This window comes from Apteryx mantelli, chromosome 18 (genome assembly GCF_036417845.1).
Source record: "Apteryx mantelli isolate bAptMan1 chromosome 18, bAptMan1.hap1, whole genome shotgun sequence".
Taxonomy (NCBI): Eukaryota; Metazoa; Chordata; class Aves; order Apterygiformes; family Apterygidae; genus Apteryx; species Apteryx mantelli.
In genome coordinates, this window is record NC_089995.1 from 13,737,866 (window position 1) to 13,765,730 (window position 27,865).

At 37.1% G+C, this 27,865-nt stretch overlaps 1 protein-coding gene across 4 annotated transcripts; it reads right to left on the reverse strand.

Annotated features, from left to right (window-relative positions):
• Positions 1–108: 108 nt before the first annotated feature.
• Positions 109–27,864, reverse strand: LOC106492813 (serine/threonine-protein phosphatase 4 regulatory subunit 1-like). Of its 4 annotated transcripts, XM_067307678.1 has the most exons (20): positions 27,483–27,864; positions 27,302–27,346; positions 20,071–20,203; positions 19,608–19,714; positions 17,714–17,856; positions 17,032–17,178; positions 14,328–14,435; positions 13,143–13,208; positions 12,407–12,565; positions 11,715–11,908; positions 10,917–11,353; positions 8,767–8,999; positions 7,622–7,714; positions 6,873–7,058; positions 6,412–6,573; positions 5,706–5,806; positions 4,653–4,773; positions 3,702–3,836; positions 2,801–2,942; positions 109–1,715 (listed from the first exon to the last, which is right to left on the reverse strand). In XM_067307678.1, exons 1-20 carry the CDS (start codon positions 27,853–27,855, stop codon positions 1,561–1,563), a joined length of 3,240 nt encoding a protein of 1,079 aa, XP_067163779.1. In that variant the 5' UTR covers positions 27,856–27,864; the 3' UTR covers positions 109–1,560. The 4 variants fall into 4 exon arrangements, with proteins under 4 accessions (XP_067163779.1, XP_067163780.1, XP_067163781.1 ...); XM_067307679.1 differs by lacking the exon at positions 27,302–27,346; XM_067307680.1 differs by lacking the exon at positions 3,702–3,836.
• Between the last annotated feature and the right edge of the window lies 1 nt (position 27,865).

Genomic DNA, 27,865 nt, shown 5'->3' on the forward strand with positions numbered 1-27,865 from the left:
CTGAACCCTCCAAAAAAATACGTAGCCCAGCTGAGGAACCTACTAGCTGTATTGCAGACAATCCAGTTTAAAAAAAAAAAAAAAAAAGTAGTTTCTAGTTTCTGTAAAAAAAAAAAAAAAAAAAACAACTTTCACCTAGTTGAACTACTTAATTAGTATAGTAATGAAATAAGGAGAAAGAAATATTCCCACTGGTCTAGTTATGATAAATTATTGTGTTCACACAAAGAAAGTATTTGTTATTATTACATGAGATCATTCTTTAGTAATTAAGCATTCATTTTTGGACAGGCCCTACATTAGCTGCAGATTTGGGACACAACAGAGGATAGGATCCACCAAAAAGTATCAGCTTTATAGTTTTGAAAAATAGTTAAAAGCTAGCAGATTTTATTAAGAGAATTTTGTTAACCTAACATAAATGGCAAATATTCGTGTGTATATGTGTGTGTATATATATATATAAAATATATACACGTATATATTTATATGTATGTATATACACATACACACACAAATGTACATTTGCCATTTGGAGCATTCCAGAATTTAGAGATCCCAAATAAAATCCCCTTACCTCTTACTTAGGAATAAAATAGCAGGTTCTCAGGGATTTGAACACTGGACCAGTTAAAAGCTGTTTTTTCCAAATCAGGTGTGCTTGAAAGACATGTACAAAACTTAAGTACTCTGTAAAATTCTGTAATATTCTTCTGAAGATATATCACGTATTCCAGGAACTCTGAATCCCTTAATTGAAGTGAACTTCACTAGGGTAGAAAGAGTAATTCTCAGTTTGGGAAATGAACAGTCTATATGCAACTATAAGCTCTTGCAGTAACAAAAACAGTGTTCACACCTGTAAGACTATAGTTTAGAAATAACAAAGTAATAGAAAAGTCACAATATACAAAGAATGTTGAGCTCTCTGTGCTTTAAAAAACATCACATTAAGGAAAAATGAACCATGCCTTAATTTCAACAAATTAACCACTGTATAAAATGAAATGATTTCTGAGCTTTTTCACTGATAAGGGATTAAATTCTTCATCATTTTTTGTTAAAATTTAAGAGCTATTCACATATATACACTTTTTTTAGTTAAAATAAAATGCAATACTTTAAACAATACAAAAGCTACAATAAAAATGAGGAAGGAATATTCTTACTTTAACCTGCTATCAAGGTTATAAATTTAAGAAACCATTCCAAGCTTATAGCAGACTGCTCTACTACTGGAATTGTCTTTTTTAATTATGGAATATGAACTCTGATTACATTGAAACACTGAATACGTATAAGAAATTATATACAATACAGAACTGCGGGCTGACATCAGAGTTATCACCCACATTTACAAGGACAAAAAAAGTAACTGCTAATGCATATCATGCACAGCTGTAGATGAAAAGTGGTCATCAAATGAAGATCACTGCATTTTTGAACAGGTTGTTTCCAGCTCAAGTAGATGACAAAAGGTTCTTATTTGTCCATGTTATTCATACTAAGTGCGAACATGAGGCAAATAACCATTTCGATGTTCACGGTTTATAGAACACATCAGTTTTGTTTTTCAATCGAAGTATTGTCCATGTTATTCTGCTTTAGTTTTATGGTGGCAAAAAAAGACACATCTTGGTCTCTGTCGGATTGCAAAGCTAGAACCGTCTCTTCTGCAGCTTCTAGATGAGGATTGCCAACACTTTTAAAATAAGCTAGAATAAGGGGAGAAAAGACAATTTTAATCAAAACCAAAAGAATCAGTGAAACTTTTTCTTAAACTATAGGATAAATACAGTGCAGGAATACAGAAGCTGCCAAAATCATCTGGGGTAGCACATCCAATTCAGAGACTCCTTAGAGAAACTACAGCAAGCTAGGGAAGCTGACAGAGAGAAAAAGAAACATGCTTCTTACTCAATTACTTTTACTTAGATTCCCACCCCCAGTCTTATTGGGAAAATACTTAGGTATTTCTAAAAGAGATTCTTTTTGCCGAGGCCCTACATGAAAACATACTAGTAAGAGCAAGCAAGCTCAGGAAGCTGCTATTGTACAATGTTTTTACAGAACACTCTGCATACTTCACTCTGAAAAAGGATAGGAGAAGAAGTTCTTGTGCATCTCCCTTTGTATAACAAATGATCGCCCGGGTTTTATTTTTTGATTTTTTTTTAAGGAGCCATAGTACAGCAAGCTGCAACAGCATGCAAAATTACATTCTTTACTAGTAGAGCTGTTAGTTTAAGACTAAGACAATAACGTAAAACATTTCAGAAAAGGGTAGAACACTTCATTTGAACAACCACACAGAAAAGTACTGTATTAGTATAAAGGTTCAGAATATATCAAAAGAATCTAACACGATGTTTAAAATTTCTTAAGAAAAATGTATTTGCTATAGACATCATAGAGACTAAAAAAACAAACCACCATAAGCAGCAACATTTATTACTTCCCGTTATAAACAAGTATGCAGCTGCCCTCTAGTGGATAAAATATTACATTTGTCAAATTATTGATAATGTCAGTCTCAGGTTTAGTGATATGATGAACAATTATTCTAAGAAAGAAAAGTCACTGCAGGTTTCATAATTAAAGAAATATTCCATTTTATACATTCCTAAATCTGAATTTAAATGCAGTATCCCAGATTATAGGGTACAATTTGTTTTCAGTATAAATAAAGCCAAAAGTCCTTTTACCAGCTGAGTGAGCCAATTTGTAAAGAACTGCACTGGCAGAGGAAGGACAGAATTCATGAGACATTAATTCTTTCAAAGGAAATTAATAACCGCACCTTTCTCCAACAACGTCTGCCTTAGAGCCTTGGCGAGCAGAACCCTTACATTTGGCACAGGATCTGAAGCAAGACTTAAAAGACTGGGGAGTAAGTGTTCAACAAACTGATCAACAGGCATACATTCTTCTTGTACTACTGCCTACAGGATAAATGCAGAACATGAGAAAGCAAGATTTACGTTACAAATACACTATTTGCCACTCTTTTCATGGCCTTAATTTGGCCTATCCATAAAAAAGTCAACGTTTAATTATGAAAAAATATACTCTATGTTGGTGAAATAAATATAACCTTTATGAAGTTGAAATACTGCTATGAACATGTGTCTTCCCATTCCAAAATTCATCTGAAGATGATCCAGCAAGGACAGACAATTATTTTTAAACTATATTCTAGGAAACACTGCTCTCTTTTCTGTCACCATCCCTCTGCCTTCCAACATTCAGCTCCCCTCCCCTTGCTCTTCATCTTCACTGGAGCAAGCCTTTTTGTTTTTTGGAGGTGGAAATAAAGAGGTAAACAGTTCTCAGCATCTGACAGCCACTGGTAGTACAAAGAGATCTTGTGAACCCTTATCCTGTCATGTCAAAGGAGGTGTTACAAAATGCATCTCAGCTTAGGACTCATCAATTCTTGACTATGCTGCTAGGATGCCAGAAAGGACAAGAATCAGCTGTTCCAGCAGAAGGCATAGCCCAAAACAGGAACCACAGCTTCGAACTTGGATAGCCATATGCTGCTGCTGAGACCAGACCAAATCTGCTACTGCCTTTTATCAACCCAAGAACAACAACAAAAATCTCTGGGGTACAAATTTCAGTTTTGCCTACATTGCTGAAAAGCTTCATACTGGCTCCAAAATAAACATACATAGAAGCACAGAAGAGAGCATTCCAACCTGACAAATGAAGGCAAAAGCTTGTCTTCCAACCCACTTGGAACAGTGACGGAACCGCACTACAAGTTCATTAATGAAATTTAATCCCAGTGCATTTGCATTGTTTGCATAGAACTTCTGTAGTATTGCTACAACCTGTGGGGCAAAGTAAGGGAGGAGGGGAGGGGAAGGAAATCAGAGGTGAGATTTAAATTGTAGCATCAGCAGTTAGAAAGATCTAATTTTATTTGACTCTTACAGAGGAACATTAAAAAGAGTATATTCAATATAACCAGCTGTACTTGCAGACTTCAATAAATTTCTGTGCTTACACTGTAGAAAAGCTTTCTGCAGAGAAAGCATAAGTTGGGATAGGAAGAAACTGTCTTTAAAAATCTGTTTGTGCAAATGGAACAAAATCACTAAAAGAAATTAAAACAACCATTAAAGTAATGGGTTTTTGTGTGTTGCCACAAAGATTAAGAAAAAAAGGAGGAGAAAAAAAAAAAAAACACTGACAACTTGCCGCTCATTCAGAACACCTATGGGAGACGGTGTTATCAAGTTCATAACAAACCGAACCAACTGCAAGGAAAGACTTTTTTTTTTTTTTTTTTTTTTTAAAGAACCAGAGGAAGTTCTCCTAAATCATCCATTTTCTCATTTCCATTCAGTTAAAAATAAATTTGTCATTCAGATACAACCAGCAGAGAAAGACTTTAAAAAAAATATTTTGAGTTGTCTGGCTTTCACTGAATTTAAAGTTTTTGTTTCACTTTTCCCCCCCATTTTTAACCACGTTTATGAAAACACATCTGTCTTCACAATACTTGTCTGAAAGAGCAGAGAAAGTTCACAAAGGCTAGTAACTTCTGACTAGAGCCAGACACTAGCTTCTTAGGCTACACGGACAGATTCCTCACAAGAATCATTTTCCTCAGCTTCCGCCAGCAACCAAACCAGATTCCCTACCAGTTTGAAGGAGATCCACCGAACTTCCGACACTTTATCAGAGCAGAGAGTTAGTGCAATGTGTCTTAAGTAGTCATATACATCATTGGGATTGTAGAGTTCTAATATCAGGATCAGCTGCCTGAAACACAAAGAAAGGGATTAGCTCTGGGAAGTGCAACACTAACCTGCTCTGATTATACCATTCTGCAAGATGTAGGGAAGGTTTATTTAGAGTTTTGAAGACTATCATGGTTATTACATAGCACTTGAATAGCTTGTTCTAATTACTTTCAAAGGTGCACCCATGTAAAGAGGCACATATTTTAATCCATCAAGTAGTGTAAGGTATAAACCTTTACTCAAACTGTAGATATAAAAAGGCATCAAAATTACCCCAAATAATAACAAAAACTACAAAGTACAATGAGAATTTTCTTTGCAATTTCAGGCCAATACTCTGAACATTCTTGTAAAGTAAAAATAATAATAAAAAATTACTTCAGTGTAGAGATCTACATTTCAGAAAACGATTTAATCATGGAAAATCGCACAGAACTCATTCTAGCCATACCAACGCTGGCAGGTTACCGGCAGCCACACGCAAACAAACCCTACGAAGTTATACCCAGCTCTCCACTAGATGTCAGGAAACTTCTATACAACATTGCTGCATCTCAGATTTAGTCTGTTATATAAAAGGAGAGTAAACCTTCAATAGTCCCATCAAACCCCCCACCCCCCACACAAAAAATGGCTTTTCTATTATGCACTTATTAGATAAATGACTTCATGCATGCATTTTACCGATTTCACAGATGGCCAGAACTGAATAAAACCTAAAGCATCACCTCAGTATCTATCAGATTCTTGTATTTTATAAGCTACATGTAAGCCAGCAGATCTAAACACAACTTGCAAAAAAGCAGTCAGATGGCCTTTAAGTTCAGTTCCTTAATAAAGAATGGCTGTCATCTTTTAACTCAAAGTTATGGTGTGCTAAATTCTGGGCACAATTAGCTATCTCCAAGTTAGTAACATGGATCAAAATCAAAAGTTTACAAGCTCACTTACTCTGCCAGCTCGTAACGAAACCGCCAGTTCCTGCTGTTATCAGTCACCACAAATTCTTGAAGTTGGTATAGATACTCTCGCCTTTTGTCCGCATGAAGTAGCTGAAGGAAAAATCATTACTAGCATAAAACTGATAAAATTCAAAACTCAGTTCTCTAGTGTATTCTTCTATTCACACCAATTTGCATTTTCCTACCTGAAGGCAAGTGATCATTTACAAGATACTAAAGATTGCGCACACCAGCGGAGTACCTGCACGCAGAAGACTGACATCTAAAAAAGTACATACATGATCGCTTCTGCAAGGATATTTGTCAGAGCCCCATTTTTGAGCATAAGACTGAGCATTGAAAAATTAAAGTTTTATACTATTATGCAGCAGTTCAAAGATGTGTTCTCTCTTCTCCTACCCCAAACATAAATTCCACATGGCCAACTTGCTAGCTTGACTGCACAAAATACTAATTCTTCTACAACACTTAAGAGTATTTACAAAGGGGTTTTAGTTTTGATATTTTCATGGGATATGAGACAGAAGAGAAGGACCTTAAAAAGGGAATACACATACACAGAGTAGCAGTGCCTCACAAAACTAAGCATTTGTAATTGGATACTGATACCTGCATATTTCATTAAAAAAATTCTCCTGATGTTTTTTTCCTGACTTTATTATATGATCATGAAAAATTAAATTACGTTTTCCTACCTTTAGAAAGTCATAGAGATGTTTAAGGACACCAATGCGCACTTCATCCAGATCTTTCAAGAATCCATTGAAAATTGGCACCAGATCAGCAGCTGTTAACTGATCACCCAGAATAACAGCCAGTTCATGTATGGAGAAAGCTAGTGTCCGACGAACCTTCCACTGCAAACAGTTTAAGAGGGGAACTAGATTAGGCATCGTAACTAAAATAAAGAAGCTTCTGAACTACACCTCCTTGAGGGATTGAGAGCGCAGAAGAAACAGGGCTAATTACACAGCAGTAGAAACATTGTATTTACGAATTTTGATTTAAGTCTTGAATTTTATATTTTAAGTGTACATTTTATCCTTTATTACAAACTAGCAAGTATTTGCTATTATTTATCATTTCAGTGCAGCAAACTCAACAAAAAAAAGCTATTCAAGTTGTGATTTATCATTTGAGAAAGAAGTTGTTTCACCTGTACATCTGAGGCCAACGTCTCATATGTATCTTTCAGACAGTGCCAGTTCTGCCTGCCCAGTGTTAAGGCCACCCCAGGAAGACTATACGCACAGTGTTTGGCTATTTCAGTATCAACAGTCTGGGCTCGAGCAGGGTCAGTCATTGACAAGTATTGGTCTAATAAAGGTTGAGGTATAATATCCTGTAGATAGAGACAGTAGATCAACAACATTTTTTTTCCTTTAGGTTAATTTAGGATCAGAAAGGAAAGACATCTGTTGTGCTACAGTAATCTCTTGCTGCCAACCACCTGGCAGCAAAATAGAAAACAGTAGCCAAACGCCACGTTTTGTGGGCTAGCTTTACAAACTACTGTACGCAACTCCTTCAGTTATTTGTCCTCCCATTAGGATAGAGCAGTCAACAAGCAGTAAATATTACTTTATCAACACATTGCAACAAATCAAAATTTCATGTTCATTGAAGATGAACAACATATCCAGTAAGAAAACAGCACAGTCATCTCCTACCTCTGTTGCACAGATTGCCGGTGCTTCTGTACCTAGAGCACCGAAGGCAGTAGGTAGGCTTGCTTACTAAAAACAGAATTTTTCCTAGCTTTTCCAATTAAAAATAGGGTTCTCTTCACCCAGAGCATTGCTTCACACTCTGCAACTGATCAATTGCAGAAGTTATTACTGTACTAAACAGTAGAGGAACTGTACCTAGTACCCCACTAAAGGGGTTATATGCTGCTTTAATCACCTGTAATTTTGACTTGTCATCTTCAAATGGTGGATTATTTTCTTGCTCTTTCTTTAAAAACACACTGGTTCCTCTGTGTTGTTCCTCCGAGTCCTGTAAAAGGACGTACTAGCTAATGAAATGAATTAGACTTATCACCATTGAGGATATTTCAAAGCATCATACTACAAAACAATGCAATTCAGATACAGAACGGCCCTTTACAGGCAAAGCCTTGTTCAGTGCCTTTATGCAAGTACAAAAAGACAAAACAGCTTCACACTGAGACAAATACAATATGACCGTATTGGCAAAAAGGCTAATGGTAATTAGCTTTATATTTAAAAAAAGCAATCTAATTTAATGCAGTAAACCCAACATCCATTCAGATTTTGGATGCCTACTTTTATTGCACTCAAAGAGTTTTTATTCTTAGCATAAATTTAAATAATTAATATTAAACAAGGCAGCTGAGCAGTTGCTCCAAAGAAGTCAATACCATAACAGAAGCTTTACTTATTTTGGAACATACTGATGGAAACTCCAAGACTATCAAATTATTCATATCTGAATATTAACAAAAAAGCTTAGAGAAAAGCGAGAGATTTTAAAGTCCAAAACCATATGAGGTTCAAAAGACCACTCAGCATTATACATTTTTGCTTATACAGGTTTTACTTTACGTATGGCTCTCTTGTTTGTAGAAAAGAAGCAGTTTTCTTTACGATTCCCTATTAGCTCCAGCAGCATTAAATACTGTGCAAACATTTCTTTTAACTTCTATCCGTACTTTATAATCACAAAATAGTAACAAGGAAGTGTGTAGGTGTCACCACTGATTCAACCTCTTATCTGGAGATAAAAGACCAATTTTAGATGTGTTTACAGGAAGAGGTGAGATTGTACTCAATTTATTTCATCTGAAAACCCTACAAGGCTATTACAAAACTTTAATTCTTAAATTATCTGTGTGCAAACAGAAATAATAGCCCTCAATAGCTTTGATTTTTTTTTTTTTAAACTGGTAGCATATGATAGTTATGACGTAGCAGTGTTCAGAAGCTTTAGTTCAGAAGTGGGTCAGTTATGGCAGGGAGTACACGAACATATACACTACTTCAGCTGGTAAGAATTCATTTCAGTCATGAAGCACAACGCATACTTACTGCGCTTTTCAGTATACTGGTGGCAGACTGCTCACTGATGTCATCCTGGGATGCATGGGACAAAAGAGCGTCTTCTTCCACCTGGCTGCAGGTAGCATCTGAAATAGTTGCTTCATCCGAAACAGTTGTTTCATTCTGAAGCTTACCCCTGCTCTCTATTTTTTTGGTCTCATACTCACTGACGGAATCAAACTGAGCAGCTCTGAGAGCAGCAGACAACACTTGGACCTGAGCTGTATAAAACAAAAGGAGATATTTAGTTTCCTTCCTGCACTTAAAAGCATTAAGCTTGCAATTACTTAAGATGAAAGGATAAAAAGAAGCCCTATCTAAGCTGCACAGAAACAGTAAATTAGGAAGCATTTGCCATTAGAAAGGAAAGCACTGGTACTCTTCCATAAAACTTTCACATAAGTTAGGAGCAATGATCTGCATGTATTAACATTTTCAGCAAAACATACTACCAATTTTCACCACTGACAGTTATTTCCGACAATCCCCTACAAAGAAATACCGCAGGATGCTGGCTCACATCCCATTCTTCACACTTATCAAACGTTTTGATACAAACTCTTTTGTGATATTCTTGAATTGGTTCAGCTGCCTAGAAAGGGCCTCAATGGGTATTTAAAACAGTTCTGAAAAAACTCTGCCCCAAGGAGGGAATTAGTCAAACCTCCTCCAAACTGTTTTGCTGAAGTAGATTAAAAAAAAAAAAAAAGAAAGAAAAGGTCAGGTTTACCACTACGTCACCAGTGAAGTCAGGACAAACTGCATTTGTATGCTATGCAACATTTTGATGGGCTGCTAGGAACGAAAAGTTACTAAGAGTTCAGAATGCTTGTGCACATGCCTACAGCAACTACAGTCTCAAGATGAAATACCAAAGCATACTTTAAAGGTGAAAAATACTACAGTGTATTGGAAATGAGGGGAAAGGACAACTTTGGAAAGGCAGAAGAATGAATTATAGGCACATTTATGAGTGTTTTAGCAGCTAGAGCAGGAGGGAAACAGAAATGAATATCCACATCCATCTCCATTCTGAGTAAGGAAGAAAGATTGTTTGGCTAAAGTCATCAGAAAAATTGGGAACTTCAGTGTTTTCTCCTGTGCATCTCCAAACCACTCATTTTCTAACTGTATAGCTGTCAAGCTAACATCTCCATTTGCCTCAGTTCCACTTAATGTTATTGTGCTTCTTCCCCTGTCACTTGCCTTTACTCTCTCCCTTTTCTTTCTGAAACTCAGTTACACTGCCTTTTTTGCCTTTACTCACTTCAGTTTCCACTTACTGTCTCACTTTTTTTTTTTTTAATTTAAGTTTTTACCTCTTCCATCATTTAAATCTGCCTTTCCTTCTGATCCTTTCTCTTGCACATGAAGAAATTTTTTTTCTGGTATCTTACCAAAATGGTGATGGGTAGCCAAGTACATATGCCACACTGCCAGTAAGCTCACTGCTCGTAGCGCTGCAAGGAGTCCAAATGAGACTCCAGATCCTGGAGATACAACTCGGCATGCAGATAATGGATGAATGAACAGGCACATGAAAACTGTTTGCTCACTAGTACTCAAGGAATTTAGTGAAATAAGAAATCAAGTTGACTACAGATGACAAACCTGTCAGGAGGGATTTGGCCCAGGAAATATATAAGCAATCCACTATCAGACTATCATCACTTCAATGGGTTCATCAACCGGCCTGTATGAAGAGGCTAAAGAAAGGTGACTTGGAATTACAGCTATTCTCACTCAAACAAATATTAGATGAGTTTGGCTAATTAATAGCTAATTCTGTCCCTAAAACCCACAGTATTTAAAATTACCGTACTGAAAAAAAATCAAAGCTGCTTTCAGCAATTTCCAGAAAGCTGCCAAACAATTGATTTCCCTTTTGCAGTTGGATCCAATCCTATTTCTTATCCCAGCAGAAGCTAGGAACACTTCTCCACCTGTTCTAGAGATAGTTTAGGTGTTGGGAAGAAGGCATAACTTTCTATAGCTGAGCCTGAAGCAAAATAATTTATTACCCAAGGAGGTCTCATCACCTTATGAATACCAGGACAATTAGAACAGTCAAAGGTTTTGTAAAGGTTGTGAGAAAACCTGCTTGGAGGAAACATTGTTTTACTGTTACAGAGTCTCACCTTGAACATCCGGATCATCTATGTGTTCCTGCAAGCTTTCCAGAACTTTTTTTATTTCGCTACTGGCAACACAGTTATTACACTGCACAGAGCAGCTGTCTTTGTGCTTCTCAGACTTGAACTGAAGCAACTCCAGATCCTGGCTTATATCAGGCAGAGGAGGGCGCCAGTACAAGAAAGTATTAAATACATCCTCAGCAGACTGTAGCCTCGAGTTCATTCCTGGAAAATTGCTGTCCTTAATGACCTCTGTGACACCAGCAGCAACACTGTCACCCTGAGACAATCTAGTCAGGTCTTCTGCAGGATTGGTACAACAATCTGAACTTGCTTCCCATGTGTCTTTATTTAGATTCTTAACTGACAGCACTGTATTAACTTCAGCTGAAGTCTCCTCAGTCCATGACTCTCGTTTGATTTCCATTGGTTGTTCTGAACTGATAACAGACACACACAGTTATCCAAATAAAATCTAAAGCAACTTAGATCAGTACTTTTCAGTGAAAATACTTTACAAGACAGCAACAACTACAGAAGCTTATTTGCTCTGCAGAAAGACAGATGCTGTTTTAGCACTACATTTTATTTCACCACTTTTCCCTTTGCCCTCCTGTGAGGGCATCAAAAAGTCAATTAAATTTCAATAATGTGGCTACACTCAAGCAGACACATATGCAACCTCACTCTTTATACCTTTCCTGGAGCCATACTTTTAAGGTTTTTAGTCCTGAACAGCAACTAAAATAATTATCCTCTTTCTTTTCCTTTCCCCTACCTCCTATCTTTCCTATGATTTACCTGGAAGATGCAACATTTGTACTGGAGGACATAAAATTTATATTGTTGTTTGCTTGACAGGAATTGGAAGTCACATCTTGTGGTGATGGTCGGATACTCAATGTACCATCTTCTCGAATGTACAGACCAGCACTTGAAGGGTTTGCAAAGGTAGAAATGAATGGGCCAAGGGACTGAAAAGCAGCCTGACGAACCTGAAAAAGTATGAAGGCATAACATTCAGGATTCATGGAACTACCATAGAGCTAATACTGAAAGATAAAATTTGGTTCCAAATTATTTCTAACTAGAACAGCTTCATTTAATACCAAATAAGTGACACCTAAGCAAGGATGTCAGGCTATTAAGTGTAAATCTACAAATCAGTAAAGAAATTTAAAGAAGTTAAAAGATTTGAAGGACATCACTTCATACTTCAAGTGGTATCTTTAACACATGCAACCTACTCTCAGAGGAGCTTTTAGATGTAATGTTTTAGAAACGTCAGGCTCAGATAGGAATTTAACAACTAACAACAAAATTTTACATTTTAAGTAACAAAAGAGAGTGGGGAAAATAAGATAATTGATCTTAGTAGAGTCTTGTCCAAGCAAATTCAGCTCAGAAAACATTCGCAACATGCTTTTGACTTGCTCATTACTTGTGTATGATTTGTCTGGGAAGATGCATCAGTTATGGAGCAAGTTACTTACCCATCTGCAAGTGTCACTAATAAGACTGATAAAGAGTGGGGATAGTTTGCTTCTGCGAACTTCTGGGGATGTGGTATAAGACACTGCCATAAAGCATTCAGCACAAGCTTTCCTCATGCCCCAAACGCTATCCGAACAAAGTTCAAAGAACTTTGGAATCTGCCAAAAATAAGCAAAACCAAGACTAATTAAAGAGATACTGCAGCAACTTTATATCGAGGTATTTGTTTGGAAACTGGAGACAATAAGAGGTCAAGATAGAAAAAAAAATGTGTGAAAAATGGGAGAAACAGGGACAGATAAATATATATTAATTGAAGAAATTTGAAGAAAATAAATTTGTCTCCCACTCATTTCACTAGGATTTTATGTATAATTGTACGTACTTGGAACGAATAGGAAGAATTATTAATGGCCTATTTTTCTGAGATTCTAAATTGACTGATCACCTAGTTCAGAGAAAGAGTCAGTAATTTTAAAATTTACATATGGGTTGTCAACTACACGGGGGGGGGGGGGGGAGATGGGGGGAAGTATTCTGCAGGAAAAAAAACACCTATTTCGGTTCAATCAGTCTTGTTGCATATTTGCAACCAAAGCCTTTGCCAAATCCTTTTCAAAAAAAACCATATGCACACTGATGGATTTCCAGAGAAGACAATAACAGAACCCTCATAATTAAACCTTTTGAGCTGTCAAACACAACTCTCATAAGTGGATTTTGATTTTTACATACCAGAAGTCTCTCTGTGGCTTCTTGCCCAACTGCATTACAAATGTCACCAAAATTAGCCGCACAAATCTAACAAAAAGAAAAAAAAGTCACGAATAAGATCCTGGCCCTTTCAAGTGCATTAGTGTTTTTTGTTGTTGTTGTTTTTAAATCAACTTCACCATTCATTATTTATTTCATGTAACAATCGCACATGTTTGACTATTCAAATTTCACTCATGTAGCTATATCCTGTAACATTAACTCCTCATCCTGAACAAAGATTTGTTATAGCAGGCTTCCATAAGCCATATGCCTTTGAAACCAATAGTAGGATAGGCTTCTGCATTGTGAAGAGTCATCTACTTCAGTAATCATTAAAGGGAATAATAAGCCCACTCGAATGTTTAAATGACTTTGAGCAGCAGCTGTCAAAAATGAAGCAGAATAAAACATGATATGAGGGTCAGGACTTAGGTGTACTGACAGAAGTATCTTTGCTATGGCTGAGGCTGGCTTAAGTACTTTGCTGAGGCAAAGTTTAATCAAGGTTTCAAGTGAGTGCCATTTACAGTACATTCCAATATGAAGGAATGTCCCTTCTGCCCTGATTATAGCATTTGTAAAGAGATACTGCCAAAATCTGAAAACAATTAAGCTAGGACTGTGTTTATATATGATTTAGCTAATATCTATTAATTCTATATGCTTATAATAAGAAGGGTATTATGCAGATCAAATTCCAATAACCATGCCTTACGTTAAGGACCAAGCTGAAGCTCTGCATGACCCTTAAGTCTACTGAACTATTCCAAGACTTGTTGTGCTAGCAATTTCATTCTCAATCATGATTTGAAGTACATCTCATACTTCTGAGATTTCTCCTTTCAGTAATGCAAGGCTTAAAATAAAAATAAATAATAAGAGAATGTCTGAAATATCTAGTATATTTGAATTTCTGGTTTTGAAACAAGAAGGTGGAGAATTGGTAATTGTTTAATTATAGGAGGTAAACAAACGTGGCTTAAAGAAAAGGTTAACTACTACAATGCCATTCACCAAGGACTACTATTTATTTCTTTACTGAACTAAAGAAACTATAACTATGCCAATGCATTAAATAAAACGATTAAATTATGCAGGTAAACAATTTAACAGCAACATACAAATTCATTTTAACTATTTCAAGGTTGAAAACACCATGCCAACCTTTCGGACTTGAAACAGTTTCCCGTCACTGCACAGTTCACAGAAACGAGGAAGCAGCATGCGCTCAACAGTGGTTCTGCTCAGCATAGAAGCCATTTTACAGATTATCTGAAATCAAGAAGGGAATGTGTAGAAGAAAATATATATATTTCTGCAATAAACAACTTATAAGCATGGCCTGATATTCCTCCTAAATATTACTTCAGAGAGCAAGAAAACATCTACCATTACTCAAAAATACATAAGTGCTTTTACATTATTCATGATTTCATACTTATTCATGTGAAGCAGAACTGTAGCTTTCGTATAATCATATTTTATTTATCATTCTATGCCACTGTATCTGAACATAACATTTCTGCATATTATTTAACTGGATAAACAAGACAATAAATCCACTTTTATTAATAAATGCATTTTCAAGTTGTTTTGCATTGAGGCATACACTGGTATTTTTGCACAAAGACAACAAAAATTCTACTGCACTAGACAGCATACAAAACCACAAACTAAGTATATGAGAAATATCTTAGGCATGTAAGTAAACACTTTGGCTTTCAGAAGACTGATCAGATGCTTAAAAACAAGAACATTCCCAGCTCCTTATAGGATCAATCTAAACAGACAACATGATACAAGAAGAGTTTGCCAAACAACAGGAGAGAAAAGGGAAAGCCAGACAAACTAGTTACATATATTAGCTAATGCACACTTTAGAGGCTTCATTCTCAGAAGTTTTAAAAATTAACATCTCAATGTAATTAAGGAAAGTTAGTAACACACTCATTAATGTAGCTCCTTATTTTGAGGAACTGTCAACTTCAACTATCACCACAAACCATGTTTCCATTGTGAAAAATTAGATACTTTGGACTATATGTTTCCTTTCAGCTGCTACTTTATGGAATAACTCACTGTAATCCTATACATTTGCAACTGTAAAGAGGATGGAGCTCCCACGCACCTTTTTGTTCAACTGTTCTGCCTGCAGCACCAGGAGTTACATGCTTACACAAGTGTTGTCAAATTAACAGTACTCATCTTTCTATTTTTATTTTTCCAAAATAAATAATTGAAACTTTCTACCTCCATAAAAATAAGCTTTGTTTCTAGAAACATTTGCCTTCGTAATAGAATATTAAATAAGAACTAAGAAAGATACTGTTCAATCACTTTCCGCAAATTGTCAAACTTCTAAAAGACATCTGGTGCTCAGATGTCACCCTGGAAAACTGCCTAAGCAATACTCAACTCCCAGACAGGGAAGAGGAAAATCTAGCTGGTAAAACTGTTTTACAGGTCAAGTGTCAGATATCCGTGCTGAAATGTAATTACACACCAGCACTTTTTGTGGGGTCAACTGATTTCTTGAAAGTGAACAGGGAGAATTTTTTCCAAGACACTTCAGAATTAAGATTGTGGTCATCATTCATACATTTTTGCAACATTAATGTGAAACCTGGAAGAACAAATGTGAAGAAACTACTGGGGAACGTAATCTTAAACAAGAATTAAAACAAGGCTGCCAACAAATAATGCATGTTAAAGGTATTTCATCACTGATTTTGACAATCTAGCATCTTGAAATATAAAGATGGCCTCTTTAAACCTGATATTTTTAAAAATACAGAATAAATAAAAAAAATCAAAGATTTGTGTTAAACTAAAAATTCAAATATGTTAATGAACAAAAATAAAAATAAGCAATAAAAGCTTTTATTTAATGTCAACACTATTCTTGGACCTCATCTTAATTACTGTTGTAAATCAAAAGCAACAGTAGTTCTTGTTAATACTCATTGCAAGTACATAATTGCAAGTGCATAATCAACTATAGAAAAAAAAGCCTCTCATTAAACCTTATAGTTTTAAGCAGACAGTAACATTTTGTGTTCCCAATTACTGTACATAATTCAAGAAGCTCAAAAGATTCATCAAGCACTTCAGTGACACAGAACCCAGGATTTTTCCACTGTACAAAAGGTATAGCAGCTAAAAAAGGTTTCCTGAAGTACCTCCACATTTGGTCAAAAGACATTAATACAACAGTAGTCAGGACAATCTTTCTTTCTTCTTTAATTCAATTAAGATACAAATTCTGATCTTATTTGTAAATTCTCAATGTGATGTTCCACGTCCTGACCAAGTTCATTGAAAAAAAAGTCACATTGTTTCAACGGTACTCATGCTTACAAATTACTAAGAATCTTAGAGATTCAAGACTTAACAGCTTAAGCCATCTAAGCTATGGTTCCAAACTTCAGCTGTATCACACTAGTTTCTGAATTCTCAACAGAGCAACTAATAAACAGAGAAGGAATACAACAACAAGCTGAGACAGTAATGGTATAGAAAGTTCTAAGTTCAATGACAAATGTAAAACTCTCAGGACTAAGAAGGCAAGTAAGATTTTTATTTTCTATCTCACATTTAGTAAAATATCATACAAAGTCATTATAAATATACTCTAAAGGACCTTAATCAGACTTAGTTAATAGCATTAATGGAGACACTAAATAAGCCAAAGAATGACATTCATAACTAGTGACATGACAGATCAGCAAGGGATGGCACAAGAATTAAAAATTTGACAGAAAATTCAGTTTTCCAGACTCTTGCACTGACCAATTTATAAACTAGGCAAACATATTTCCTAAAAAGCAATAAAATTTGAAGATATAAGCTTTCTTCCAGCTTCACTTACATTCACAGCTTCCACCTTGTACTCATCATCACTGTCAGGAGCAGAGAGGTCCAACAGAATTGGACACACCTTATTTTCAATGTCACTCTGAGCAACGAGATCTTGTTCTAGCAGTATGAGCAGTGCTTCTTGACCTGCCTTTCTAACCTATCAATTTCAGTGAAAAAGAAAAAAAAGTCCATCACTAAAAACAAAATTAACCGATAATGTGAGAACCACAAAAGACATGTTTTCATCAAAAACACAGGTATGGGTTTAAAAAAAAAAAAAGAAAGTATTAGTAATACCTTATATTGAATTTTTCTAAAGACTACACTTTCATATCATTGCTAGATGCCCTTTAACCAAATTCAGAGGAACAGCCAGAAGCTGAAGTATAGGACAGGACTTAAGGCATAGTTCCTATAACAGCCTGGACTTAAGGCATAGTTCCTATAACAGACTGTGCCGATATGCTGCTGGGTAAGTCTTTCGAGTTTCCTATTCTCTCCAAAATAAATGAGAAAAAAGATATTCAGACCTCCTTAGTGAAGTGTGCTGAAATCAGTAAACACAAAGCACTACAGAAAAGCCAGGTATCAATTAACAAGGAATTTCCTATTATTTCTTCCTCATGCCTCAAGTTCATTGAGCCACAGTGAAATTTCCAAATATTCAACCCCTGTAGTCTGGTGTTTCCTACCTGATTGTTAACATCTGTGAGGTATCTCACTACTATGGGCATAAGATATTCAAAAAATGCTGTTGGAAATTTTGGTCGACTTTCTTGCAGAAAAATGGCAATGGGAGGTATTTGTTCCATCAGCTCTGTACGTACAGTTGGTTCTAATAATAAAAAGAAAGTCAGAACTGCATCAGTAAATTCAAAGTTACAATCATGCGCTCTTAAAAAAAACAGCATTTTCTCTCACTTAAATGCTTTCACAACAGTGAAAAATGAAAAGATTCAAAACGTAAGGAAATATCACCACTGAGATTGCCTATTCTTCAAAGCAAGCTGAATAAAATAGAATAACCTCATATACAACATCACAGTCCAGAGATTCGGGATCAGTGCTCTAATGAATCAGATAAAATAAGAGCAGCTAGCTAGAAAATCCGAGTACTATGAGTGCATGCACATTAAGTTTTAAAGTGCACAACCGTTCTGAAAAACTGTGTGCATACACAGTTAATCAACTTGCACTAAGTATACCAGGCACATCTTATGTACACTCAGATATAAATGATTTCCTTGAAAATATTACTTTGGCCCTGGTTTATTCCTTATACCAAGTAAAAACACTTGCATTTATACACCTACGAGCCAAAATACTTTATAAAAAGAAAAAGTTCTCATGTTTTCACTAATACATATTGCTGTTTGTTCAACAATTTTCCTTTATCTGAAAAAATAACAAATAATATATCATTCAAATACAACTGAGAAAGTAATGAATGTTTTTCATCCTCAGTAAATTAACATAAATATTCACAGTAGTCTTTAGATGTATAAAAGTACTCAAAATTTTTTTTAATATTTTGCATCGATATCCCAATTAACCAATAGTCAGAATTCAGAGAAGACCTGTAAGTCAGAAGAATTTACTTTCTGTCCTAAGGTGAAAGGTTTCAAAAGCCAAAATTTTGGGACATATAAAACAAAAACAGAAGCCAGTCATCTTTAAGATGCTAATGAAAGACTATGTTCTTATTGATAATATAATTAGAACAAAAAAAACTTGAAAGATGTTTCCTCCATTGAAGTTATTTTTAAACATATCAACAGTTGGGAAGTATTAATCAAAAGACACTTTTAAAAGATAAACAAAAAAAGCAAAAAATTGAGGAGAAAGATAAGCATCATAAAAAACAAAGCTCTAAAATTTAGCCAGTTCAAATTTCAATTCAAAATACTGAAGTGAAAGAATATAGCCTTCTAATATCCAATTAAATATAGAAACATAATTGGACGTGAAACTGGGAAAAGTTATTAAAACCCTGCGTTAACCTGAAGATCTGTTGTTATATTTAGAAACCCCCCCCCCAGACACAAAGAAATTAAAATACAGAGTTATACATTAAAAAAACACGTTAATTTGCTCAGAATATAGGCATGGTGCAGCACATACATGTTGCAAGTGCAAACAGAATTAAAAACAATACATTTTTACCCCTATTACATCTGGTATTTATTCAAGGCTTACAGATATGAGAGTTTAACATCCATCTTTTAAGTTATCAATGATTTCCAGGGTGTTAAAGGCCAGGTGTCCCTACTGAATTCAACAGAAATCACCACATTAATTAGTGATTTCTGTGCTTGGATACAAGTTAAGGGAGAGAATTTTCAAAGGAGAACAAGGTAAATGAATTTCCACATTCCAGTGATTTTTACAGTAGTCTGGAGCAACCAGCTGTCACATGAAGTTAAAGTCTGAAATTAGTTCTTCCATCATCTAGGAGTTTTTCAAATAAGACATCTGAAAACTTAAATACTCGTAAATATTCCTTGCCTTCTCAAAATCTAAAATCATTGCTTTCTATATCATAGCTTACATGTAAAATGAGTTACAAAAATTAAGAAAATTTCAAACCTGCATCTTCAGAGAGCCTGACCACTATCTCCATTACCGTCAGGAAATCTTCCTCATTATTACTGAAATCTCGAAAGACATCCAAAAGACCTCTAGCAATAATTTGCCTGTGGAGGAATAACATATTAAATGCCTGCTAACAACATAGAGATGGGAGGAGACTAGAAACTAATCAAATGTAAACAGCCACCTTAAGGGAAGATCAATCTCTTCTCTGAACAGTCAGACATACTAGATACACAGTTTCTCCACATCCCAACAAAATCAAGATAGCAGAGTTCAGAGATCTTATTCAAATGACCAAGAACAAAAATTAGTCTTTTGGGAAATTTTATGTAATAGTTATTTATTGAAGCAGAAATAATATTAGGCATACATTTAGGAGAATAAAACAAGAAACAGTAATATCATAAGATTCACAGTCTTTTTAGATTACCATCGGATATAATTATTATACCCTCACCTGTTAAATATGTTATCACTGAAGGCATACTTTTCCAGACGAGCCAATGGAGTCAAATTATCCTGCCCAGGAATGTCCAAGAATGCTGTTATCCTCATGCTATCACAGTCTGGTCCATAATCTTCAAACCCAACTTGAAAAACAAAAAGAGCAACAAAAACAAAAAAACAAAACAGAGTCAGCAAGAGAAGTTACAGCACAAAATATACTATCACAGTAACACCGTTTCTTTTTAGATCTATTCTGCAAAGCAAATCTATCTGTACATCACTAGGAACTGCTTACAGAAATCTTAATTTGCACCTAGTGAACTCAAGAACACTTACATATGCATCTGTAAATTCAATCCTTGAAATGTAATCCATCTCAACTGTCATAATATCCTTGACTTTTAACACATTTTACTTTGCAATTTGAGTGGACTAATCACATATACTACAAGTTAAATGGGCTCAGCTGACAAAATTTCATGCTATGAGCTGACAGACAAATCCAGAAGGAAAAACAGTCCCTATTAAAAGGAACAGAAATGTTAACAATGACAGAAAATCCAAAACTGTACTGCTTTAAAGCAGCAAAATCTTGGGTCTGTTTCAAAGTTACCAAGGCACATTTTCCTTACTGCAGTTACTGAGTCCCATGCGTCTACATCAGATCTGAAGCTTTGAGAAAAACCTCAACTTCACCTTAGTTGTTGTGAACATATTTCAAAGCTTTCTACTGCACACCTATCAAAAACAGGCCTTCCCTGCAAACCTACTGTCTTCTAAACCTTTTTTGTATTTGTAACTTGAAATTTTTAACAAAATTTTACCATACCAACTGTTGCAGTTTGCCCACCCAGGCTTACAAGCATCTAATCCAGTAACATGCACTTGATTACAGGTTATGGACAGAAACGTTTAAAAGACTGATGGTGAAGAGAAAAGGGAACAGGATAACTTTGCTGATGGGCCAAATTATTTTTTATACTCCTTCCTTAAAAACAGAAACATAGAGACAGTCAAATAACCTGCCTGTAACAACATGAACCTTTCACACACATTCTCTTATTTCACCAATGAATACAAGAACACATCCAGAAAGCAGAAACCTACAGAAATAGTTGCACTGAAGTAGCTGTTATTCCTCCTCTGGGTCAACAGCTTTCCCACCAAATACCCCTAGAAATATGCAAACGCTGTTCACATAAATAATATAGCCACTACAATCATACTAATTGTGCTGGTATGGCTTCTCATACCCAACAAGTCTCTTGCAAGCCACCATATGTCTTAAGAACAGACCACTACATAAAATAAACCAGTTTCTGACTTAGCAGGACATGATATTAGGTATTTAAATCAGTAAAGGAAGAACATAACTGGTAAGAACTGAAAGCAGAACGACAAGCCTAATATACTGTATTTTAAACTAAGACTACAAGAACATAATGTAGGTAACTCTAGGTTATGCCCCTTTAGACAGAGATCTCCTGTCTTCGAGATGAGGAAGTTGCATAATACTTCATTAAAAAAAAAAAAAAAAAAAAGCGCTTTGGCTAAATACTTAAAAGCAAACCAGAATGAATTTCGTTTACAGCACCAGTTTCCCCTGTTTATAAAGTGGAAAGAATGGGAACAGCCTCTCCCACTGACACACTTTACATATACATTTGTTAATATTCAAAGTGCTATATTAAGTATTCTGGTTTAATAAAAAAAATTATAGTCATTCCCAATACTTGTCATCCCAATCACTAAAAAGCTGGGGGTTTTGTTTGTTTGCTTTTAAAGTCTTCTTGCCTTATTATTCCAAAATGCAATCCGAAATTGCCAGTAGGTTAAGTGACTTGCATATGTAACTCCAAGGTCTCCGATATAACAATCTTTTCAGGATTTAAATGGCTGTGCCTTAATCAGGATAAGTAAACTTCAAGTCTATCCTCATGTTTCCTTTATCATCAATTTTGTATTATCAACACTCTTCCCTAAAGAACCCCTTAGCTGAGACCTGGCGTAATGAACTTTGGTTCTGAACCACATTAATACCCATTATGAATCACTTTTATTAAAAAACAAATACCCATTATAAATCACTTTTAATTAAAAAACAAAAAACAAAAACAAAAAAACAACACGCTCTACTACCAATGACAGTCTTAGTGAAAGACTAGACTGCATTCGTATACTGGATTGATTCGGTGCTTTATCTCATGTATAAATCAATTAACATTAAGCTATGCTGGTATCAACTCTTGGCTTTTTTCCTACAGAAGAAAAAACTGATTTCACATATATAACTTTGCTGTCCAAGTATTTAACACTCAGTTTTTGCTTTCCATCTTCCTTAAATGGGTCAGATCTTTGGAGGATCACCTTGTTTTTCAAGCTCACAAGAATTATCCATTACTTTCAGCAGGAAATATTTATTAGAACAGGCACATATATCCTTCCACTGTCCTCAATATAAAAGAAAGTGAAAGCAACTGGGGCAAATTATATACATTCTGAGCTGAAGTTTGAGGAAACATGTTTTTAGCATCAGACACAAAGTCAGGCCAAAACATTCTCAACAGAAATGCAGCTAATCTCAGAAAGAAATTATTTGAACATACTTGAGTCAAAGTGCTATACTTGGGTCTTTGGGGTAGGGGAGCAGTAAATTGGTGTCCCTTGAAAGCACAGTGTTTCCTAGGAACCTGCCTGAATTAACAGACTAGAGCAATTCTGAATTCTGCAATTCTTTCAGACAATAAGCTCCAACTAGCTCAACAGGATTCAGTCAGAAGAAAGCTTTGGGATGAGACCTAGTGTTCATATTTTCAAATGTATGCACAGATACTAGAAAAGAACTCACAGCTACATCATCAGAAATGTATGTTAGGTATTTGTGGCCTTTTAAAGAGACTATGTATTTCTTCTATTGACATTCTTATTTCCATTCAACTGGCCATTACTCTTTCTAGCGGCTGTTCTTTACATGTTTTTAAAGTATTGACAGGCTCAGAACCTGTATCTGCACAAGTATGTATACTTTACATTACACAGACCTAGCAGGGTTTGACATGCCCACATGTTCTAGGGCTAGCTTTCCCACCAAGCGTAATACCTGAAGAGGTAGCATCCAATATTTACCTGCTTCAAAAGAGAATTACTGTATCATGAAAGCTCATAGGAAATTATTCAGCGTATGTAGGATGGCTGATTTCCCTTCTGAAGTTGCAACAATTTCTTTCAATCTCCAAAAACAAACTGTGACAATCCTTATGCCTATGCAATTACAATAATACACATTTTAAAATCCACACACTGTCACTATCTAATTCTTGAGGCTAGCTACCTGTTGTATAAAGGAAGATTTATTATGGCTTAAAAATCAATATGCCTGTTACTAACTTTATCTAGCGCCAATTTGTTCCTGAATTAACAGTTTAAAAATGAAAGCACCTATCAGTTCATTTTACTATTGGTCCCTCTTCAAATATTTCAGGAGAATTCCTACCAATTTAAGTGACACTGAAATAAACTTCAATTCTAAGTTTGACTACAATACGACAGCTGGGACCAATCTTGTAAACATAAAAAACCATGCTTAATTTTACTACCTGGAGTAGTACTATTATTCATTTAAATTAGCTAAGCATACATCAGCGCTTCTAGGACCAGAGGGAAAACAGAACAAACTACTTATATTATGCTCAGGATGAAGAGAGTTAAATACCTGACATTTTTTTCAACCCTCTCAGTACATATAGATTAGAAAAAGTCATGGCAGAATCCATTTTTTCTCTCATGAAACTTTAAAGTTTTTTTTTCTTCTCATAAGAAGGTATTTACAAAATTCATAACACACTCGCGTACTAGAAAATAAATTACAGAAAAAATAATGATCTTAATGTATCTAATGACTTCTTAACATATCTAATATTCTTCCACAGGCAAACCCAGCATTCAGTGTTTTTCCTTCTGATGATATCAAATACACAAATTTGAAATCTATCTATCTATATACCAGAATACCAGTGACAACATCCACAGCTGAATCTGAATTTAATATGCCTTAGCTTGACCTAGACTCAAAAGCTGCTTAGAGCCTACAAGGAACACCTGCGGTGTCACAGGATTTAACTAACTATGCAATTCAACATCATTAGCTAGTATCACTTCATCGCTATCCAATTCTCCAAACCAAAATATTAAATACTAGTTCACAGCACAAAATTTCATGAGCTCAAGGGCATTCTCTCTCACACTGTTTTTAGGATGAAAAACATGTCTTAAAATATATTTTCTTTACTGAATGAAGGGGATTTGTATCGCCTTACAAAAACAGGCTTTTAACTGTACTCCAAGAGTTTACATAGATTTTTATTATTGCTTTCCCCTAATTCAAAGTAATCCTCCAGGCTCTTTGTTCAGTGAAACTGACTGCAACACAGTATGCTTTCCCCAGTGCAAATAACGCTATTTCACCAATTTATTTAGTTCAGAAAGTAGACTGTAGTTCCAGTGATTAATTTCACTGAGAATTTCTTAAAACGCATCACAAACTCTTTCTTATAGACTAGTCTTTGGATTAGTACAATATCTCAGTCTAGATGGGGCTTCTGAACGCTACTGTAACAAAAAAGACAACTTTCAAGGCCATAATTTTAAGTGCACTGTCAAATTAATGAACATAATGAAGGCTTCTGATTTTTAAATCATAAATGAGATGTTAATAGTGCTTTAAAATAGATGCTTCCCTTTGTGCACATGCTCACTCTGAAACTGATTCACTCTTATACACAAATTTTAAGTGACCCACAAAAAAATACACATTTATTAATTACTGCTTCAAATTCAAGACAAGATTTGCTTTGTCTGAAGATTTTTAATTTCGCCTACAAGGATAAAAACTTTTTATCAACTTACCAGACAAATTCTATACTGATGGTCTCAACAGAATAGCCAAAGACTGAGCATTTAATAGAGAATGGCCAAAGGCTGAACACTAAATGGAGAACAAACTACCGTCTTGACTTCTAATGATGATCACTCCCAATTCAAGGCCAAGACACATAAAGGAGGGCTATGGGAAAGTTTGCATTTATTGCTGCTGCTTGTACTTAAATCACTCAGCAAACAAAACTCAAATGACTGGTATCCTTAATTTCTTTATTACAGAAGGGAAAATGGGAAAGGCAGCAGGGAAGAATTTAGAAAGACCCAATCAATTCAAATAGCTAAGTATTCATTAGCACTATGAAGGCTTTAAAAAAAAAAAAATAGGGCACAGAAGAAAAAGATTTTCAACACCTAAGTAAGGTACTGCAGCAGCAACTATTGCAGCTTTTCTGCTATTAAAGGAACTCAAAGGCGAGATAGATGTGTTGACCTCTGCAAAACCATCTTTAAATCCAACATAAGCACATTCAAATATATCAGCAAGCTTCCTCCTCATTTAAAACCTCTATTCAATGCATGCAATGCACTTTTTGGTGTTTGAGGTCTTCACAAGAACTTGTTTCATTTACTGCAGCAAGCCATAACCTTTAAGTACCTCTCTTTTAAGCAACTTCTTACACAGTGTTATCAAGTTTTCAAATCCATACCCGCTAAATACGTTTATTTCAAGTATTATCCTTCATGTTCTTCCTATTACAACTTTTTAGATTTCTAGCCTTTCGAGTAGGTAACTGTGATTAGGAAGGAAAATGCTCTTTTAAATCTACTCCTTAAGACACAAACTGTTACAAATAAATCTGTGTAAGACATCTATTTGTTAAAGACGTTTTGCAATGCACATAAAGATACAAACACAAGATGAGCCAAGAACTACCACAAGTCTAGTATACAATTAATCTTGCCATTTATACATCATTTTCATCTAAAAAAACCCCAAGATTTTTCTAAACTTAACCAAAATGCAAATGACACAAGCTTTTCTGCTACCATAAAATGCAGAAACCTCAAAGACAGAAAGCAACATTTAACAGCAGCAATTAACAGAATTCCACAGAATGATTTTCCTGTTTGTGAAGGAGGATGTCCCTTGCATATCATGTTTCTCCTGCTGTTCCTCAAGACTGCCTCCTTCAACATCCTTCTGTTACACGTTTTCAACAATAATTGTTTTAAACAATAATGTTTGCACGGCAAACAAATCAGTAAGAATCACAGAAACAAATCCAAGCCTCAGTTTTCATTTCTACACAGGAAAGCCAATCCAGCATTCAAAGTGCCAGTGAAACCACAACACAAATTTAAATAGCTAGCGGTCAAAGATTTGTCTCCTTAATTTTAAGTAAGGGTTCTTACCAAGCGGTCCGATACGCACGCAGCCCTAATCCTGCTACAAAGCGCTGAAGCAGACCGGCTGGAGCGCGAGCTGCCAGCCCGGCCCAGCACCGAGGCATCGTACCAGACCCGGAGACACCGACTGCCGGGAGCCACCCGGGCGCAAACACCTTCGTTTCGCTCCTCGCCTCCGAGGCGCGCACATGCCCAAAGCAGCCGCGTCCTGCTGCAGGCCTGGGCCACCGCCGCGATGGCGTAAGGAAGGCAAAATAAACAATACCTCCGCCAGCCTCTGAAGCGTTCAGAAGTCTCCTTCACTTGGGTTACCACGAGGCTAATTTCCGAAGACAACAACGAAGGGGTTAATCCTCTAAAACAATGCCGCATCTTCCCTTCCTAGAGGTTCCTCACGGGCCATTGTTTAAGGTGTTGTTTACACAAAACTCAACTCCGCGGCAGCCGTTCGAGGTCGCGAAAACCAGGCGCTCCGAGGAGAGGCGGCGCCCTGCCGGCCGCTCCCCGCGGGCGTCCCGCGCCCCCTCGGCCCCGGCGGCGCCTCCCCGCCGCCGCCCAGGCCCGGCCCGGCCGCCTCCCCCCCTCCGCTGCCCTCCCCTCCCCGCCCGCCACAGCCTCCGCGGCGGCTACCGAGCCCCCGAGGGACTCGCCCGCCAGCCTGAGGCGAGCAGCCCTGAAACTCAACCCGGAGCGCGGCAACGAGCTGCTTATCGGCAGCCACATCGCGACTCGGGGCCGCGCTCGCGCGGGCACGCGGCTGCGTGAACGCTTCTAACTCGTGAACCTTCACACGCCGCAAGCCTTCGCCCACCAGTGCGGGCAGCCTCAAATCCCTCGCTCGCCCTAATCCGGATAAAAAACCTGCGGAGACGGAAAGAGGGCGAGGGAAGGACCCCGGGGTGGGAGAACGAGGGAGGGCCTAAGGAGGAGACAGGAAAATAAAAACAGTTACTCACAATCATCTAAGTCATCCTGCAAATCCACAAAATACAAAGGGATCCCTACAAACAAAAACAAAAGAGAGACACCGGGGGGTTGGTTTCGGAGGGTTGCGGCGAGGGCGGCGGCAGCCCGGCGGCGGCTGTGGCGAGCGAGCCCGGCGCCCCGCCGCCGCCGCCGCCGGCCAGCCCCACTTACCGGCCATCTTGGAATGGACATGGGCGAGGACGGGCGGGGGAGGGCGGAGGGAGGAGCCGCCGGCGCTGCCTGACCCCGGCTCAGCCTCCGCGCCTGCGAAACGCGGCCGCTCTCGCAGACGCCCGCTGCCAGGGGAGCGAGTCGCCCCGCGGCGACCGGCGGCCTCTCCGCGGAGAGAGGAAAGCTGCGGGCTGCGGCGGCTGCGCGGGCGGGGGGGGTGGTCAGGTGACTCCGGCGGGCCGCCCAAGATGGCGCCCGGCCTGCGGAGCCCGAGCGGGGAGGCTGACTCGTAACCAGGCAGCCGAGGGGCGCGCTGAGGCGGCGGCCGCCCGCGCCGGAGCTCCGCGCTTGTGTCCCTGGGGGCCTCCGGCATATGCGATTAC